The sequence below is a fragment of the Orycteropus afer genome, unplaced genomic scaffold (genome assembly GCF_000298275.1).
Source record: "Orycteropus afer afer isolate SDZICR_OR568_19922 unplaced genomic scaffold, OryAfe1.0 scaffold00111, whole genome shotgun sequence".
NCBI lineage: Eukaryota > Metazoa > Chordata > Mammalia > Tubulidentata > Orycteropodidae > Orycteropus > Orycteropus afer.
Genome location: NW_006921698.1, coordinates 8,054,002 through 8,070,360, shown reverse-complemented (window position 1 = coordinate 8,070,360; position 16,359 = coordinate 8,054,002). Strand labels below are relative to the sequence as shown.

Sequence of the window (16,359 nt, the reverse complement as noted above, 5' to 3'; positions counted from 1 at the left end):
CGGTATTTGATATCAGCCATTTCAGAGCTGGCCTTAATCAGCTCTTAATGAGTTCTCTGTATCTGTGATTTCCACTTTGATCAAAAAAATGAACTTAGTTCTAGTTGAAGTTTTTGCCTATAATTTAAACCACTATCTATTGTTCTTTTAAGATCTCAGGTAGATAGACAGAAATGTGGTAGAGAATACATAAGAATTTACAGACACACTCAGGAATATTTATTTCCTTTAATATTGAGATAGTTTTACTAACTTGAGTTGCAACAAGAAATAAAGAACAAGTGCTACTTAATGCCTGAAGAAGCTGTGGGGACTACAACATTTGTAGGGTGTCAAATATATACTTCCTGACCCTTGGAAGGAAATTTTCACTCAGTGGCTGTTCTGGTTACCTAGTGCCGTTCTGATGAGAAATATACCACAAATGGGATAGCCTCATCAAACAGGAGTTTATTCTTACAATTTGGAGGCTTTAAGTCCAAGTTCAAAGTGCCAGGCTCTAGGGGCTGGGTGAAAGCCCCTCAACCTTGGGGTCCAGCTCCGCCTCCTGCTCCCGGCCCACCAGAACTAGAGGCATTTCTTCACTCAGACAGCCGCTGACTGCTGAGGCTGAGAAGCCCCAAGGTTGACAAGTAAAAGGGTACAGTCCCGATGTTACCAAACCACACGGCAGGCCATTAACTTAAGTCCATTGTAAGTCCCAAAGTCGGCAGAGCATAGCAGGCTGCTGAGCAACAACACAGCTACATGCAGGGTCCAAGCGTGCAATAGGCTAGAGACCATTCTCAAAGCTTCTCCTTATATACAGGAAGCAGACCACATTCCCAAAGGCTGCTCCCAGTAGATTCCACCATGGAGTTGATTACCATTCTCATCATGGGGAATACTACATCCAGCTGCCCAGCCACTCAACCAGGCCCAGCCAAGTTGACACAAAAACATAACCACCACAATAGCAAAACAAATTTTAAGATTTTTTGAGTCTAGAAAGCAACGTGTCCACTTAAGATAATGCTTATTTAGAGCCATGACATCTGCTTTCAAATGAATATTGCCATATTCTAACAAATCAGACAAACTGCTCTGTGACTAGAATTCTCATAATCCCCTTTTCTTAGTGTTTTCAGTTATAAAGAACAAATTTAGGAGGAAAATTAAAACTTCAGGATGTAGCCAAAATTATTTGTATCCATGTTGAAATCTAGAATGCCTTCTATAAGTGGTAGTATTTCTGGTAGTCATGCATTTGCATAGCTAATGTAGTCCGTGATCTTCTGTTCATCACACACACTAACAGAACCTTTTTCTTCTTATACCATTCCACAGATACAAAGCAAAAGAATATTATGAGGCACTTCCAGAGCTGAAGCTGGTCATTGATCAAATTGATAATGGCTTCTTTTCTCCCAAGCAGCCTGACCTCTTCAAAGATATAATCAACATGCTCTTTTATCATGACAGGTGAGTTCCCGTAAAAGGACAGGGCTCTTTTGGCTGTGAAGAGGGTAAGGAAACATCTTAAACCATCTACAACCCATCCATGTAGATTAATGTAGATCTGTGATCTGATAAACTGACCGAGGTAAGGAAAGACATCTAGATATTCTCTACTAACAATGTTAGTGAGGTTTAAAAATAAAGTCCATAAATCTAGTGTTCTGTTCCTCCTTCCAGTAGTGTGCCTAGCTTTCAAATGCATCTATATGATGACATTCTTAAGGACTAATAAGGAATAACCATAAAAAGGTTGAGGGCTGCTTAAAATTCTTATGAATGGAAACAGGCTTGGTAAAACAGCCTTGCCTAACATTAAGCAAAAGGGAATTTTAATTGAAATCTTAGCATGCATCTGTTAATGAAGTTTTCTATTGCTTTTTTCTTCAATTGCAAAAGGTTTAAAGTCTTTGCAGACTACGAAGCTTATGTCAAGTGTCAAGAAAAAGTCAGTCAGCTATATATGGTGAGTATATTGCTGAGATTTATAAAGGAAGCCAATTCACTGTGGTTAATTAAAACTTTTGTTCCTTTTTATTATATCTAAATAGCAAGGCCCAACTAAAAAATCAAAAAAGAAAAGTTATTAAGACCAAAACTCTTCCCAGGTTTAGGCAAAGGTTGGAATTGGCATTTCAGTACAGTTTTAAATTTTTAATATCCAAGCAAAAGTATCATAAATAATTTAGTATTTATTGAACACTTACCATGTCACAGGCATGTCCTGGATGCTATATAAATATATATATAAAGCCTTACTCTACTTTAAATACTCATTTTATTTGTACATTTATTTAACACAGAGGCATTGGGGGCCATCTTATACCAGGCTCTGAGAACACAGCAGGAACAAAAGGTCGGGTCTGTCCCTCTCTCTTCCCTTAAGGATTCTGTTTAATTCTGAGGTTTTTATTTGGAGATGCACATCAGAATTACAGTGACAGCTTTTCAAAGTACAAAGTTCATATCCCCTCTGAGAGATTCTGACCCAGGGGTAGGTGGGGTCACTACCTGTATCTGAGAAACCTGCCAAGACCATTCCTAGGCTGAATAGTAGTTTACTGAGATAAAGAATAACCCAATAGCCTTTGAAAATTGCAAAATTAGTACTTCTCCTAGACTACCCACAAACTAAATAAAATATATAAATGTATAGAAAGAGGAGATTTTTTTTTCTAAAAATAAAGAGAGATGGCCCAGGGGACAACTTAGTCAGAAACACCATGCCATCCTTCCATAGCAGAGACCTAAGAAATGAAGTAAAACATACAGATGGCAATACTGGAACCCTGAGAATCAAATGGAAGGATAAAGAATTAGATTAAATACCAACTGAAAGAACAAACTGAACAAAAACAGCTCAAAAAGAGAGATACTGAGGGGGAGGTACCCTGCCAGCTGGGTGAGAAAGAAATTTAACAAAATTCCCTAAAGCAGACAGAGAAACTGTGAAGATATACCCAGAATGAAGAAAGGTGAGCAAGACATGAACTAGATCTAAGGCGGGAAAGTACAGGAAGGAGAATAAGAGCTCCAGGGATCCTGGTCACCACAGAGCAGAGAGGTACTCAGGATCTAGAGAAAAGATTACTCAGCAGCAGTAGTCCCTGACTTCTGGGGTGGGTGGTATAAACAGAGTAAGAGATCTGTAAAGTGTTAGCAGGACCAGACTCCCCACCCAACCAGACTCCAGGCAGCCCCCCTTCCTTGTACTTGGTCCATGCTTGGTCTTGAGTGCTGGCTGTAGCCAACTGGAAGTGTCCAGGCCTGATGAGCAAAGGCGCATACACCCCCATCTTCCTGGTGATTAGCAGCATGGACTCGCCCATTCTACCAGTTCTCCCCCAGTACTGCTCAGAGACTGCAATATGAGCCATCCCATTCCTCTGCCACCCAGCCCCATCTACTACCACCACTACTTGCTATCCTGCCCACCTAGCAAGTGGCAGTAAGCACTCCAGCATTGCCAGTCACCTGCTATATCCCCATGCCTGTCAGCAAGCAGCAGATAGCACCCCAATACCCCCATCTGCCACCCTGCCCACCCAGCAAATAACCATTGCTTACTCCTGCACTGCTGGAGCCAAAAAAGGCAGCAGACCACACCTACCCGCCTGTGCCCCATTGCCCAGCACACCCAGTGAACACTGATGTGCTCACCCTGACCACCACTGCCCTGCCAGTCCAGCGGCAATACTCCTGTATTGCCAGACCAGCAGTTAGTGGAGCACACTCACCTCTCACCCCACCCACACTGTATCAAAACAAAACGAAAAATCAGAACAAATTTAAAAAAAAATAACACCATAATACCTCAGGTACAGCGGACAATAACAAAGCATTTGGAAAAAACAGGATAACTCAAATAAGTAAGCAAAACAAAAGGAAAGAAAATCTTCCAGAGGAAAAACAATAGTTGAACTCCAGCTACCTGAGAAGGAATTCAAAAAACCTATGTTTAAGATCTCAAAGAGATCAAGGAGAACAGAAAAAAAACAGAATTGAAAAGATAAATAGAACAGGTCAACAATAATAGTAGGAGATTTTTAACACATCACTTTCAATGATGGATGGAAAACTAGAAACTCAGTGAAGATACAGATCTAAATTACACTTATCAACCAATTTGATCTCATAGACATATGCAGAACACACTACTGAACAGCAGTATAGTACACATTCTTCTCCATTGCACATGAATCATTCTCTAGAATAGAACCATATTCTAGGCCACAAAGCAAGCCTCAATAAATTCAAAACATCAGCATAATACAAAGCATATCCTCTGACCATATGCTGTAAAACTAGAAAGAACAAGGAAAAAAAATTACAAACTATCAAGTTCCTGGAACATGACTTAAGGACAAAGCTAGGGGTCCTAATTTATGGCATAAATATACTATCAAACATTCCCAAAAACAACAGAAGATAAACTAGATGTCTAAGGCCTCCTAAAAGTTAAATACTTAGGCTCATCAAATGAGTAAAAAGAAAACCTACAGACTAGGAAAAAAATTTGGCAATGACACAGCTGATAGAGTCCAATCTCTGAACTACACAGAAAACGTCAACACCTCAACAACAAAAAGCAAACAGTCCAATAAATGGGTAAAGGAAATGAATAGACACTTCACCAAAGAAGACATTCATATGACTAACAAACACATAAAGAGATGCTCATGATCAACAGCTATTCAAAAAGAAACCAAACCCAATGCTGTCGAGTCAATTCCAACTCATAGCAACCCTATAGGACAGAATAGAACTGCCCCAAAGGGCTTCCAAGGTGTAAATCTTTATGGAAACAGATTGCCACATCTCTCTCCCATGGAGTGGCTAGTGGGTTCAAGCCACTGACCTTTTGGTTAACAGCTATGCACTTTAACCTCTGCACCACTAGGTCTCCTTAATTAAGGAGTTTTAGGTGTACTGCCTAAGGTGTATGAATGCTAACCAGAAGGCTGGCAGTTCAAACCCACAGCCACTCCACGGAGGAAGACTGGGCAATCTACTTCATTAGCAGATGCAAGTCAATAGTACAACAAGATACCATCTCACACCTGAAAAAATGGCAGTGATCAAACAGAAAACAAGAAATGCTGGCAAGGTTGTGGAAGACTGGAACTCATACACTGCTGGTGGGATTGTAAAATGGTACAACCACTACGGAAAATGGTATGGCACTTCCTCACAAAGCTAGAAATGGAAATACTATATGATCCAGTGATCCCACGCCTAGATATGTATCCTAGAAAAATATGAGCAATGACATGAATACACACATGCACATCCATGTTCACTTCAGCATTATTCATAAGAGCAAACAGGTGGAAACAACCTAAGTGTCCATTAGCAGATGAATGGATAAACAAAATGGGATAAAGACATACAACAGAATACTACACAATGATAAAGAACAAGGATGAGTCCACAAAATATAACATGGATGAATCTGGAAGACATTATGCTGAGTGAAATAAGTCAATCACAAAAGGAGCAATAGTGTATGAAACCACTTTAATAAAGTCAAGAATAGGTTTATACACAGAAAGAAATGTTCTTTGATGGTTACCAGGTATAGGAAGGGTAGAAAGGGAGAATCACTCTACCAGAGTGTAGACACATAATTCTGGTGATGGGAAAGGTAATACGCTATGAGGGAAGTCAGAACAATGTGACCGAGATAAATGAAGAACTGAGAGGTACACAATAATAAAGGACAGCCACAGTAAATGCTGTAACGTACACAGTTCTGCAGCAACAGTAAAAACAACCAAAAATTTGTGAGTGGTTGTATAGGTGCATAATATGTATACAATATACAGGTGGGAGGGCATACAGGAATACATGTGCATGCATATATAGTTATAGTTATGAGCATTTGTAGATATGTATATACATATTTGTATGTGCTGCATATATATCCGTATATATAATAGAGTACCTAGAGGGGACAGAGTTACGGAAACTTCTTAAATGTATCCACGTGCCTCATGGGACTGAGATACTGGGCTTGAAGACTAAGGACTATAGTCTCGGGACATCTTGGTCAACTGGTATAACATTGTTCTTAAACTTCTATATACTAGTTTGGTGAGTAGCTTCTGGGGTCTTCTTAAAAGCCTGTAAGAGGCCATCTAAGATACAACTATTGTTCTCTTCCCATCTGGAGCAAAGGAGAGTGAAGGAAACCAAAACTCAAAGAAGCAATTAGTCCACAGGACTAATGGCCCACATGAACCACAGTCTCCTCTTGCCTGAGACCAGAAGAACTAGATGGTCCCGGCTACCACTACCTACCACTTTAATGGGACACAATGGGGGTCCTGGTTGGAATGGGAGACAAATGTAGAACAAAACTCAAATTCATTAAAAAAAAAAAAAAAAAGATCAGTCTTGCCCTAAGACACCCTTTTAAACCTGGAACTGAAGCCACTCCCAGAAGTCACCTTTCAGCAATATAATAGATTGGCCTGTAAAATAAATAATAACACTCATTTGCAATACTCCCTAGTATAATCAACTATATGGGAAACATCAACAAAATGGGAAACACTTGCCCAAAAGCAAAGATGAGAAGGCATGGAGAGTCAGGGAAACTAGAGGGATGGCAATGAGAGTGCTGACATTGTGGGGCTAGCCACCAAAGTCATGACACAGTTCGTGTATGAATTGTTGAATGGGAAACTAATTTTCTGTGAAACTTCCACTTAAAACACAATAAAATGTTCAAAGAAAAAGAAGGGAAACAAGAATGACTATACTCCCAAAAAAGGCTAAAGCCATGAGATTAACCTTTCATTTCGTTTCACATGCAAAGTTACATATTTTTATCAAATAAACCTTTAGGTATATTTGTAGTGTGTGGAAGGGTTGATCCTCTCTGATAGTAAAGACTCAATGGATTGCAGGCACTGGACTCCATGTAGAGGATGAGGCTAGCTCTATGCCAAGACACCAGGTAGATTTCTTGAGGTCAGTGCACTCTAGGCCTTTAAGCCTTCTGGACATGGCTTTGCCCTTGTCCACATAGTCTCCATTTTTTTCCCTCCAAAAATCTTACTATACAGCAGAAGAGCAGAGGGTCCATAAAAATCTCTACCTCCTGCCCTTTGAACTCATGGGTAACTACTCCCAACAGAAACTTGCTTCACTGATATATTTTGTTCTATTCAAGGGAGAGTATATAAGGTAGTTCTACAGTCATCCCAGATTCTCCATTGGAATTTTAAAATAGGATCATTCAAGGCCTGCTGCTTTGCAGCCCTTACCTTCTAGTACAGTCATATCTAGTCCCCTAACAGCATATGCATACAGAGTAAGTTCAAGTTAATGGCCATGAGTATGGCAGCACAGTACTAGTTAGGCTTCTTGACAGTTTAGGAGAGAAAACCACATCCAGCCCCTAATAACTCAAGACAGGAAACAGAATGACCACCTCTTGCCTTTTCGTATATGTCTGCACAATGCTTTGTATATAGAAAGGCTACCAGACTAAAAAACCCATAGCCCTTGAGTTGATTCCAACTCACAGCAACCATGTAGGACAGAGTAGGGTTTCCAAGACCAAAAATCTTTAAGGAAGCAGACTGCTACATCTTTCTCCCATGGAGTGGCTGGTAGGTTCAAACCACCAACTTCTTGGTTTGCAGCCAAGCACATTAACTGCATGCCACCAGGGCTCAAAGGAAAGGCTACAGAGGAAAAGAAATGTAAATAGAGCAGGAAAGGAAAACATGAACAAAGGCAAGGACAAATGTGAATGTCAGTTTAATACAATGCATCTCCTCTGTTAAAGCTATGGCCCACATCCAAAGAAGGCCCATATAAAGGCCAGCATTCCAGTCAGTCATTCTTGTTCATTGGGACAAATGGGGTAAATATGTAACTGTAGTTTTTACTCTTAAGAATCATTGTGTTGTTGCAGCTTAGAAAATATGTCCAGCGTGACTGGGAAGTCTATTCATTATCTATTTACATAGTTAAAGGAAGTGATGAGAGGAAGCTTTCAATGTCTTATTTTCCAAAGTATGAATAAACTAAGATACAGCTATTGGTAGAGCAAAGGAGAGTGAAAGAAACCACAACTTAAGGAAGCAATTAGTCCACAGCACTAATGGCCCACATGAACCAGGAAGTCTCCTCTTGCCTGAGACCAGGGCATTACCTTAAGCAATAAAGGGTAGTCATTTTGTTTTTCTTTTAAATCCTCATAATACACAGCCAATATCTTTGAACAATGCCCTGTCATTTACAATGAACTTTTAAAATTTTGTACAAAGGCATGAAGCTATAAAAATAAATACCTTTTTATCATATTCTTTGATATAAGAGATTTTGGGTTTTTTGTTTATATTAGGAATCAAGTCTTAGGATTGACTCTGTTTTGAAACCCCACTGGAGTATCTGGGACTCAGTATAAATTTACTGGGTCATCTATCTCCAGATAAACAAGAAAAGCTAAGGAGGTCAATAAGCTAAGGAGGATTGATTGCTTGCATTTTAACTAATATGCTAGAGTAGTAGTGTTCAAACTTTGACTGTGAGCCACGGGTTAAAGCTCTTGACCTGGAGCCTACCATCTGGTAGACAATAAATGTTAGTCCCTTCCTCCTTCCAGTAGTTCAGAAGGGAGGTTTCGTCATTTATAATAACGACAGGAAATACAAAACATTGTAACCATAGCAGAAATCACCAATTAGGGAATTTTCATCTCTAGTTTTTCTTAAAATGCAAAATATTTTTTTTCTCTATGCTTAAGAGACAAACTCTCCTAGTTCTCAGCTATGTAACGAGTGTACTAATAATTCACTACAATTTATTCCTGTCACATTCCCCGTGAAATGTGTTTGGCCTAATGTTTGTCATAAAGCTCACTTGGGCCATCAGGTCCTGGGCAGCATATGCATGTGTTGTTTACAGAATCCAAAGGCCTGGAACAGAATGGTACTCAAAAACATAGCTGCCTCGGGAAAATTCTCCAGTGACCGAACAATTAAGGAGTATGCGAAGGACATCTGGAACATGGAGCCTTCGGATCTGAAGATTTCCCTGTCTAATGAACCTAGCAATGGAGTGAACAAGACCAATGGAAACTGAGTTGTAAAATGTCTTTAGAGAAAACAGCTTGTTACTGAACTTGAACTTTTTATTTTAACATTCCTTGATTTTGTTTTGTTTGCTAATAGTCTTAATTAGTATATTCGGGAATGAGGAGGGAAGGGATCTTTCTGTATTATGGCTTTAAAAAAAAAAAAAAAAAGGTCAACTGCAAAAACTACATGAGTGCCAAAACTTAGTATTTTATAGCAAATTGTACTTTCCCTGGAGCTAGTTAGAAAGCAAAAAAATTGCTTGGCACTTTTTAATGTCATTTAAATTAACTAAGTAAAATATAAATGATTTAACCTTTCTTACACTTGTCGTCTAAGTCCATGTCAGAGACCATCTTATTCATAAATATCCCTAGGATGCTTTGGTGAGTACACATTTTTAGATGGGATCTAAAGTTTACCGAGTTCTGATATTCCACAGTGAGGTTTCAGCATGTTTCACAAAGTAGACTATGATAGGTTAATTGATAGGATATGCTACCCTGCATCCATGCTTTCCCTTACTAAAAAGGCAAGTGATTTATTTGTAGGAATGTCAATGACTTCAGCTTATCCAAGCAACCCAGGAAAATGTTACATGAAAAAATGCACATCATGGGAGATGCTTCACCAAGTCTTCACTGAAGATTGCTGCTGCTTTAGGACCAGTTGTCTCAGGCCCACTGCTTGCTCAGGAAATCTCTGCAGAAAAATAACCTAGATCAGCTTGTATGCTTTCCCCACCTCATTGTCTTAAGTAAGCCAGAGGGGCCCTGATTGCCTTAAAGGGAAAGATAATCACATTTAGCAAAGCAGTCTTACCTCACAGCTATTAGTAGTGCAGAGCTCTGACAAAGGAGGTTGTGGTGGAAGCCAGGAGGAAAGACAACCATCTTGACCCTCTCTTTGTCCCTGTATGCATTGTATGCAATTTCATAGAGCTGAAAGTACAGAGAGACGGACTCAGAGGTTTTTGGGAATCAAAGCTATGGTTTTTCTCATTATTTTCCTAAAACTGTATAAAACAGCCAACTTGGGGAGCTGGTTCCATTAAGTCAGTGATAAAGGGACTCTCCACATCTGCAGTTAGCCATCTCTATAGCTCATGGACTGACCACGTGACTGATGGAGACCACCGAGGCAACCTTATCATCCCCTTGCCCAGGCCTGACTGCCAAGGGACTAGGAATTCCTGTGCATCCAAACTAGTAGAGGTTTGTTGTTTTTGTTTTGTTTTTAAAAACTACATCTCCATTTTTAAAGCCACTATATTGGAAACTAGCTAGAGGTTTCCATAGCAGCCTGGAACTGTCTATATACTTGCAAACCCACAGATCCTGATAAGGAACCAGACTCTTCCCCACAAACTCTTTTAAGCAGAGTCACATACAACACTGATGCTCATTGTATACACCCCTTTCTACAGGGAAGAATCCCTTATAATGTCAGAGACCCTCCTTAGGGCTCTAATTAAAGTTTGGTCAAATGAGGAAATAGTGAAACACATGTATTATTTTCAGCTAGCACTGAGCTCTTAGTTTACCTTCTTTCCAAACTCCAAAGGCACTGTCCTGTCATCTTCTCCATGTAAAATAAGAAGGGGAGAAGACAGGAACTTAACACTAGGGACAAGCAAAAAAAAAAAAAAGCATTTAGTTCAAGAGTTACACATTGGGATTTCTCTTATAAGTTAAAGCTTTAGCAAAGTATGAGGTTTGCCCAATCCAAAAGCTCCCTCTTTCCTTTTTTTCCAGAAATAATAACACCATAAGGTTCATGCCGTAACTTAAGGCAAGTTTCCTTTTCCTCCATTTACTTACACAATCTAATAGGGTAGTATTTTCTTTTATGTGATTTTTGAAAATACTGAGGAAGAAAAACACTGAAATACTGAATTTATACAGCATTAGAAGAACCTCATCTTCTTCATTATATTTTAACCAAATGACTATAAAAGAAAAACTCAAAACCCAATAGTAAGAACTACTACATGACAAAAAGACCTCTTTGTAGTGATTTATTTCCATTTCCTCATATATGTACAGCGTGAACATAAACTGAACAGGTCTGCTTAGCTTCCTGACCAACCTCCTAGCTTGGTAATCAAAAGGACTGTGACATGAAGAATGAATTGTCCCCTACTCCAAGAAATTTCTAACATAATACTACTTCTCTGCCCCCCAAACTCTGATACTCATCCACCCCATCACAGTGACCTGCTATTATTCCTGAGAATGTTAGATCCCTCAAGTGTGTTGAAATAGAAAAAAGAAAAAAAAAGATAACTATTACCATATGAAGCCTTAAATTCTCCAACTACAAGAGGCTAACTTGCCAAATTCTAGTCCTTGCACTTGCTTTTGGGTTAGTGGGGTAGATGGTTAGTTGGAGAAGAAGGCCTAGAAGTGAGAGCTCCCCTGGGTATGTCAGTCTAAACACCAGAGGATGCTTTACAGTTTAAATCTACAAGTTCCTTTATGATGTCAGATAAAGGATTGAGTTGGTAATTCAGTCGGTGACTAAATTAGACAGGAAGAAAATATCAAATACTGAAAATTGTGGATACTTCATCCTAATTGCTAGTGCCTATCTAAGAACAATTCAGACTTTTCATCACCCCCAGTAGTAAGTCACATAGTAATTACCCCAGAATCCTGTGGATATAGTAATAAGGGACACCTTTTCATCATTAGCTTACTTTTCATCATTAGGGAAGAATATTTTGTCTTTCCTCATGGAATCCATAAACAGGCGTAAACATCCTGGAAGTTTCCGGTAAATCTATTTGAAAAAAAGCAAAAAAACTAAAACTTGCCCTATACTACCCCAGGGAGCTGCACCCCCCCTAGATCAATCAACCAGGAGACATCAGATGGGCAGCATTCACGCAGAGGGAATGCTGGAAAGACAGGAATGCACAGATAAGAAGGGCACAGGGAAATGATGGGCACAGGGAAGAGATGAGAGGAGAGCTTTTTATGGTTGGGGACTGTAATCACACCAAACCAAATGAACAAGAATGGTTGTGTGTAAAATGAATCTGCTTTGTAAATTTGCACCCACATCACAATAAAAGAATTTATAAAAGACCTACAATTCTTTTTGGTTTTCAGGTGTTTTGGTTTCAAAATTTCAAATACAGGATTGTGTATTTAAAAAAAAAAACTTGCACTATAGCTGTAATGTCATTTATTATAGTCTCCTACTGTGATATGTAGTAATATAGAGTAGTGCCTTTCTAAATTTAATGAGGATTTTGTTTTTGTAAAAACAAAAATATTTTTCATTTGAAAATAATTCATGTAAATGTAGGGAATTTGGAAAAGAAAGGAAGACAAGTCACACATAAACACACCATCTGCAGATAATCAGTATTTTGTTGTTTTAACTTCCTGTCTTTTTTAAAAATACAAATGATACCATAACTCTTGTTTTTCATAGTCATAAAGGAGCAGCAACATACAATCTAAAAATTCCTTCTGCGATGAATATATAATTGGTTTAGTTGGGGAATAGAATAATCTGATTAATCAGAAGTTCTGACTAAAAAAGTATTTAATACATAGATAATAGGTTTTAAAGAACACTATAATTTCTGTTGAACACAATATAATGTTGCAATAATTTATAAGGCATTTTAGGGTTTAACACTGACCACAGGACCCCAAACATCATCTATCATTCTAAACATACCAAACTCCAGCTCACTGTCATTGATCCTGACACACACCAACCCTTTAGGAGCGAGTCAAACAGCCCCCTGGGGTTTCCGAGGCGGTAAATCCTTCAGAAGCAGACTGCCACATCTTTCTCCTGTGGAACAGCTTGTAGGTTTAAACCATGACCTTTCAGTTAGCAGCCAACTGCTTTAACCACTGCACTACGAGGGCGCCTTTAAACATACTAAAGTTCCTATTTAATAGCAAATCCAGTAAACAAAATATTAGTAAATCAGCTTTTAACCATGTTTTAATGAAATCAATAGGTACATTAGTTTATGCTTCCTAAAAAAAAAAAAAAACCCTTTTCAACTTATAATGAGGAGACAAGGCCAGAAACTTTGGGCAATATAGCCCCTTCCTCACAAACTTTGATCTCTACATCCAAACTGTATCCCAAATCTTCTCTCCATCTCCACACTTATCCAGCCAAAGTCACACTTCATCTTTTGCCTGGACCATGCCAACAACCTCCTGAGCGGCTCCCTCTTTCCACCCTCCCGGAATCCAGTATCCATAGGGAAACTAGAATGATAATTTTTAAATGCAAATCAGATCATGTTACTCTTGCTTAAAATCCTCCAAAGGCATTTGGAATTAAACCTGAACACTGATGTTGGCCTCTGAGGCCCTACAGAATCTGGCTTCTGCCTTCTCACCAGCCTTACCTATCACTGAGGCCCTTCTTCACACTCCAGCCCTGCTGCCTTCTTTCTGCTCCTTGAATGTTCCAAGCTTGTTCCTGCCTCAGGGCCATTGCCTTTGTTTTTCCCTCAGCCTGGAACCTCTTCCTTTTCCCTTGGTTGGCTCCTTACTGTGCCTGTCTCAACTCAAGGATGTTTCTGAAGAGGTCTTCCCTGACCGTCTTATCAAATCTTGCTACCACCACCCCACCATTCTCTATCCCATTTTTTTTATTCCCAGCATGGAATTTCTCACTACTGAAACCTTTGTGTACTTGTCTTCTATCTGCCACTACAGCAAGTATATAAACTTCATAATGGGAGGGACTATAGTGCTCTGATTCCCTGTGGTATCCACAAAATTCATGGTACATAATGGGCAATATTTGTCGAAGAGGAATGAATCTCCCGGTATACACTTTAAGCTGTTATCTGTCATTTTTAACCGTAGTGTGACTGAATTTCAGACTTTATTCTTTAGAATAGGTTGGTAAAAAGAAAAGACCAGTGAAGTATTCCCCTGTTGCACTTGGGAGCATGGGGGTACAAGGAGGAACACCGCCAAAGGAAGGAAATGAGTACAGAACAGGTAGGATAAAGCCAGCAAATAAAAACTTCTGCCTTACAATTCTTTGAAAAGAAAAAGTAATAAAATTTCTCCATAGGTATGTCATTTGTTCATTTCCAATGACAAACAGTAGTACTATAGAGAATGGTGACTTTCTGAATATAATTAACTTTAAAAAAAAGGGTTTTTTTTTCTGATTTTAAATAGTAATTCATGTCATTGGTGGGAATATGGTACCTTGAAGGGAAATGAGAACAGAATAGGTAGCCTGGGGCCGGTAAATACAAACTTCTGCTTCACAATTTTGGCTTAGGCTTGTATTCCTAGGAACCAAGAAGGATAAGCTATACAACAGACATTTTTAAAAGTATATCTTGTGGCCCAATTCTTTGCACTTCATTAGAAAGATTGTTTTCTCTGCCTGGGATATAGTATAAAACCACTAGTCACCTTCCTTGAATTCCCTGGAGACTATCTTATCATAGAGTCATGAAAGATATATTGTTGACAGTCATGTTGTTGTTGTTGTTGTTTGCCGTCGAGTCGGCCCCGACTCATAGCGACCCCTCCTTGGGTTTCCGAGGCAGTATCACTATGGAAGTAGGATTGCCCAACCTTCCTTCCGAGGAGTGGCTGGTGGGTTTGAACCGCCAGCCTTCTGGTGAGCAGTCAAGTGCCTTAGGCACTATACACTTAATTTAACACAACAACAAAAACAACCTGGCTCTCAATAAGCCACTCAATTGTTATAAGAAACTAAAAGGACTAGTAAATCCAAAAGCCATTGTGTCCTCTATTTTAGCAACTGCCTAATGAGCTGTCTCAAATTAGAAGAACTCAGAAACATATAAAACTAGTTATGGAAAGCGAGGTGATTAATAAACATAATGTGTGGAAGCAACCTACACTTTGACATGATGTGAAGAAGAATCAAAGACTCACTTTTAACAAGGGATAGTTGATAGTTGCAACCCACATGTTGGTAAATGGAGCTTCCAGTATAATAGCATCAACTGGGCATCCTTAAAAATAAGAAAATAAATTGTAACTCCTCTATTATACTTAAATAACCATCTTTATATATTTTATATATGAACTTGGACATAAACTATCACCATCAAAAATAAGTTGTGAAATTTATTAATAATAAAGATTCCTGGACCCTACACCAGATGGAGGAACCCTAGTGGTGCAACAGTTAAATGCTCAGTGGCTAACTGAGAGGCTGTCAGTTCAAGCCCACCTATCGGCTTCGCAGGAGAAGGACCTGACAATTTGTTTCCATAAAGATCATAGCCTAGGGAACCCTATGGGGCAGTTCTACTTTGTCACATGGGGTCACTCTGGGTCAGAATCGACTCTAGGGCACACAACAACAACAAAAGACTGAGAATCTCATGGAAGGGAAGGCCCAAGAACATGCATTTTTAAACAAGCTCTCCACTCTCCTGAGAGATTTCTCCACACATGATTGTTGAAGACCATTATCTTCTTCCCTGAACACACTGTTAAGAATGTACCAGAAGCTGACTGTGTTATTTCAACCAGTATCTCCTGAGAATAATTAGAAAATGTGTGTGGGGGGTGTACATGTGTGCATGTGTGTTTTGAGGCTTCTGAGGGAACTAAAGCAGTGAGAATTTGTAGAACCGGTACCAAAAGAGAAAATCCAAGAGAGTTTGAGGTACCTTTCTCCTCAAAGCAGTTAAAATTCTGGAAGCTAAGAGGTTTAGAAGCTAGACAGAAGTTTGAACATTCTTACAGGAACAAAAAGAGAAAAATTAGAATTCAAGATATGCCAAAGGGAGAGCCCTCGTAAATTCCACAGGCTTTTGTCTGTGATCTCAAAGCACTATACTCTGGGAGTAATAATGAACGAGAAATAAACCAGCTCTTATAAAGACTGAAGCCCTGCTTCAAATCAGCTCAATCTCTGATTGCATTAAGGTGATCTGCCCCTAACATAACTGCCTTTTAGGAGAAAAGTAAATTATATCTGGAAGGAAATAACATCACCAAGAGCCTCAAATTACCTCTATAATTCTCCATAAACAGTGTGTAGCACCTAATCCAAAATAACTCGAGATACAAAAGAGCCAAAAATGTAACCCCCAAAATATAACCATAAAAGCAGATGAGAGAGATCAATAAGAGATCTACATATTGAAGTTACCACATATGGACTTTAAAATAACTTACAGTATTGCAAAATGGTACAACCATTGTGGAAAGCAGTATGGTGATTCCTTCAAAAGTTGGAATTAGAAATACCATTTGACCCAGCTATTCCATTACTAGGTATA

At 39.1% G+C, this 16,359-nt stretch overlaps 2 protein-coding genes across 2 annotated transcripts in view; one reads left to right on the top strand and one right to left on the bottom strand.

The window, feature by feature from the left end:
- PYGL (glycogen phosphorylase L) overlaps positions 1-9,093 on the top strand; it is a 51,127-nt gene extending 42,034 nt beyond the window's left edge. Inside the window, exons 17-19 of the mRNA XM_007943700.2 lie at positions 1,327-1,461; positions 1,894-1,960; positions 8,917-9,093. Coding sequence (XP_007941891.1) covers positions 1,327-1,461; positions 1,894-1,960; positions 8,917-9,093 — 379 coding nt within the window. The remainder of the gene's footprint in view (positions 1-1,326; positions 1,462-1,893; positions 1,961-8,916) is intronic.
- A 667-nt stretch (positions 9,094-9,760) lies between these two features.
- Positions 9,761-16,359, bottom strand: part of ABHD12B (abhydrolase domain containing 12B) — a 52,255-nt gene continuing 45,656 nt past the window's right edge. Inside the window, exons 9-13 of the mRNA XM_007943697.1 lie at positions 14,999-15,078; positions 11,785-11,867; positions 10,630-10,708; positions 9,909-10,027; positions 9,761-9,788 (exon numbers count right to left, since the gene is read on the bottom strand). Coding sequence (XP_007941888.1) covers positions 9,761-9,788; positions 9,909-10,027; positions 10,630-10,708; positions 11,785-11,867; positions 14,999-15,078 — 389 coding nt within the window. The remainder of the gene's footprint in view (positions 9,789-9,908; positions 10,028-10,629; positions 10,709-11,784; positions 11,868-14,998; positions 15,079-16,359) is intronic.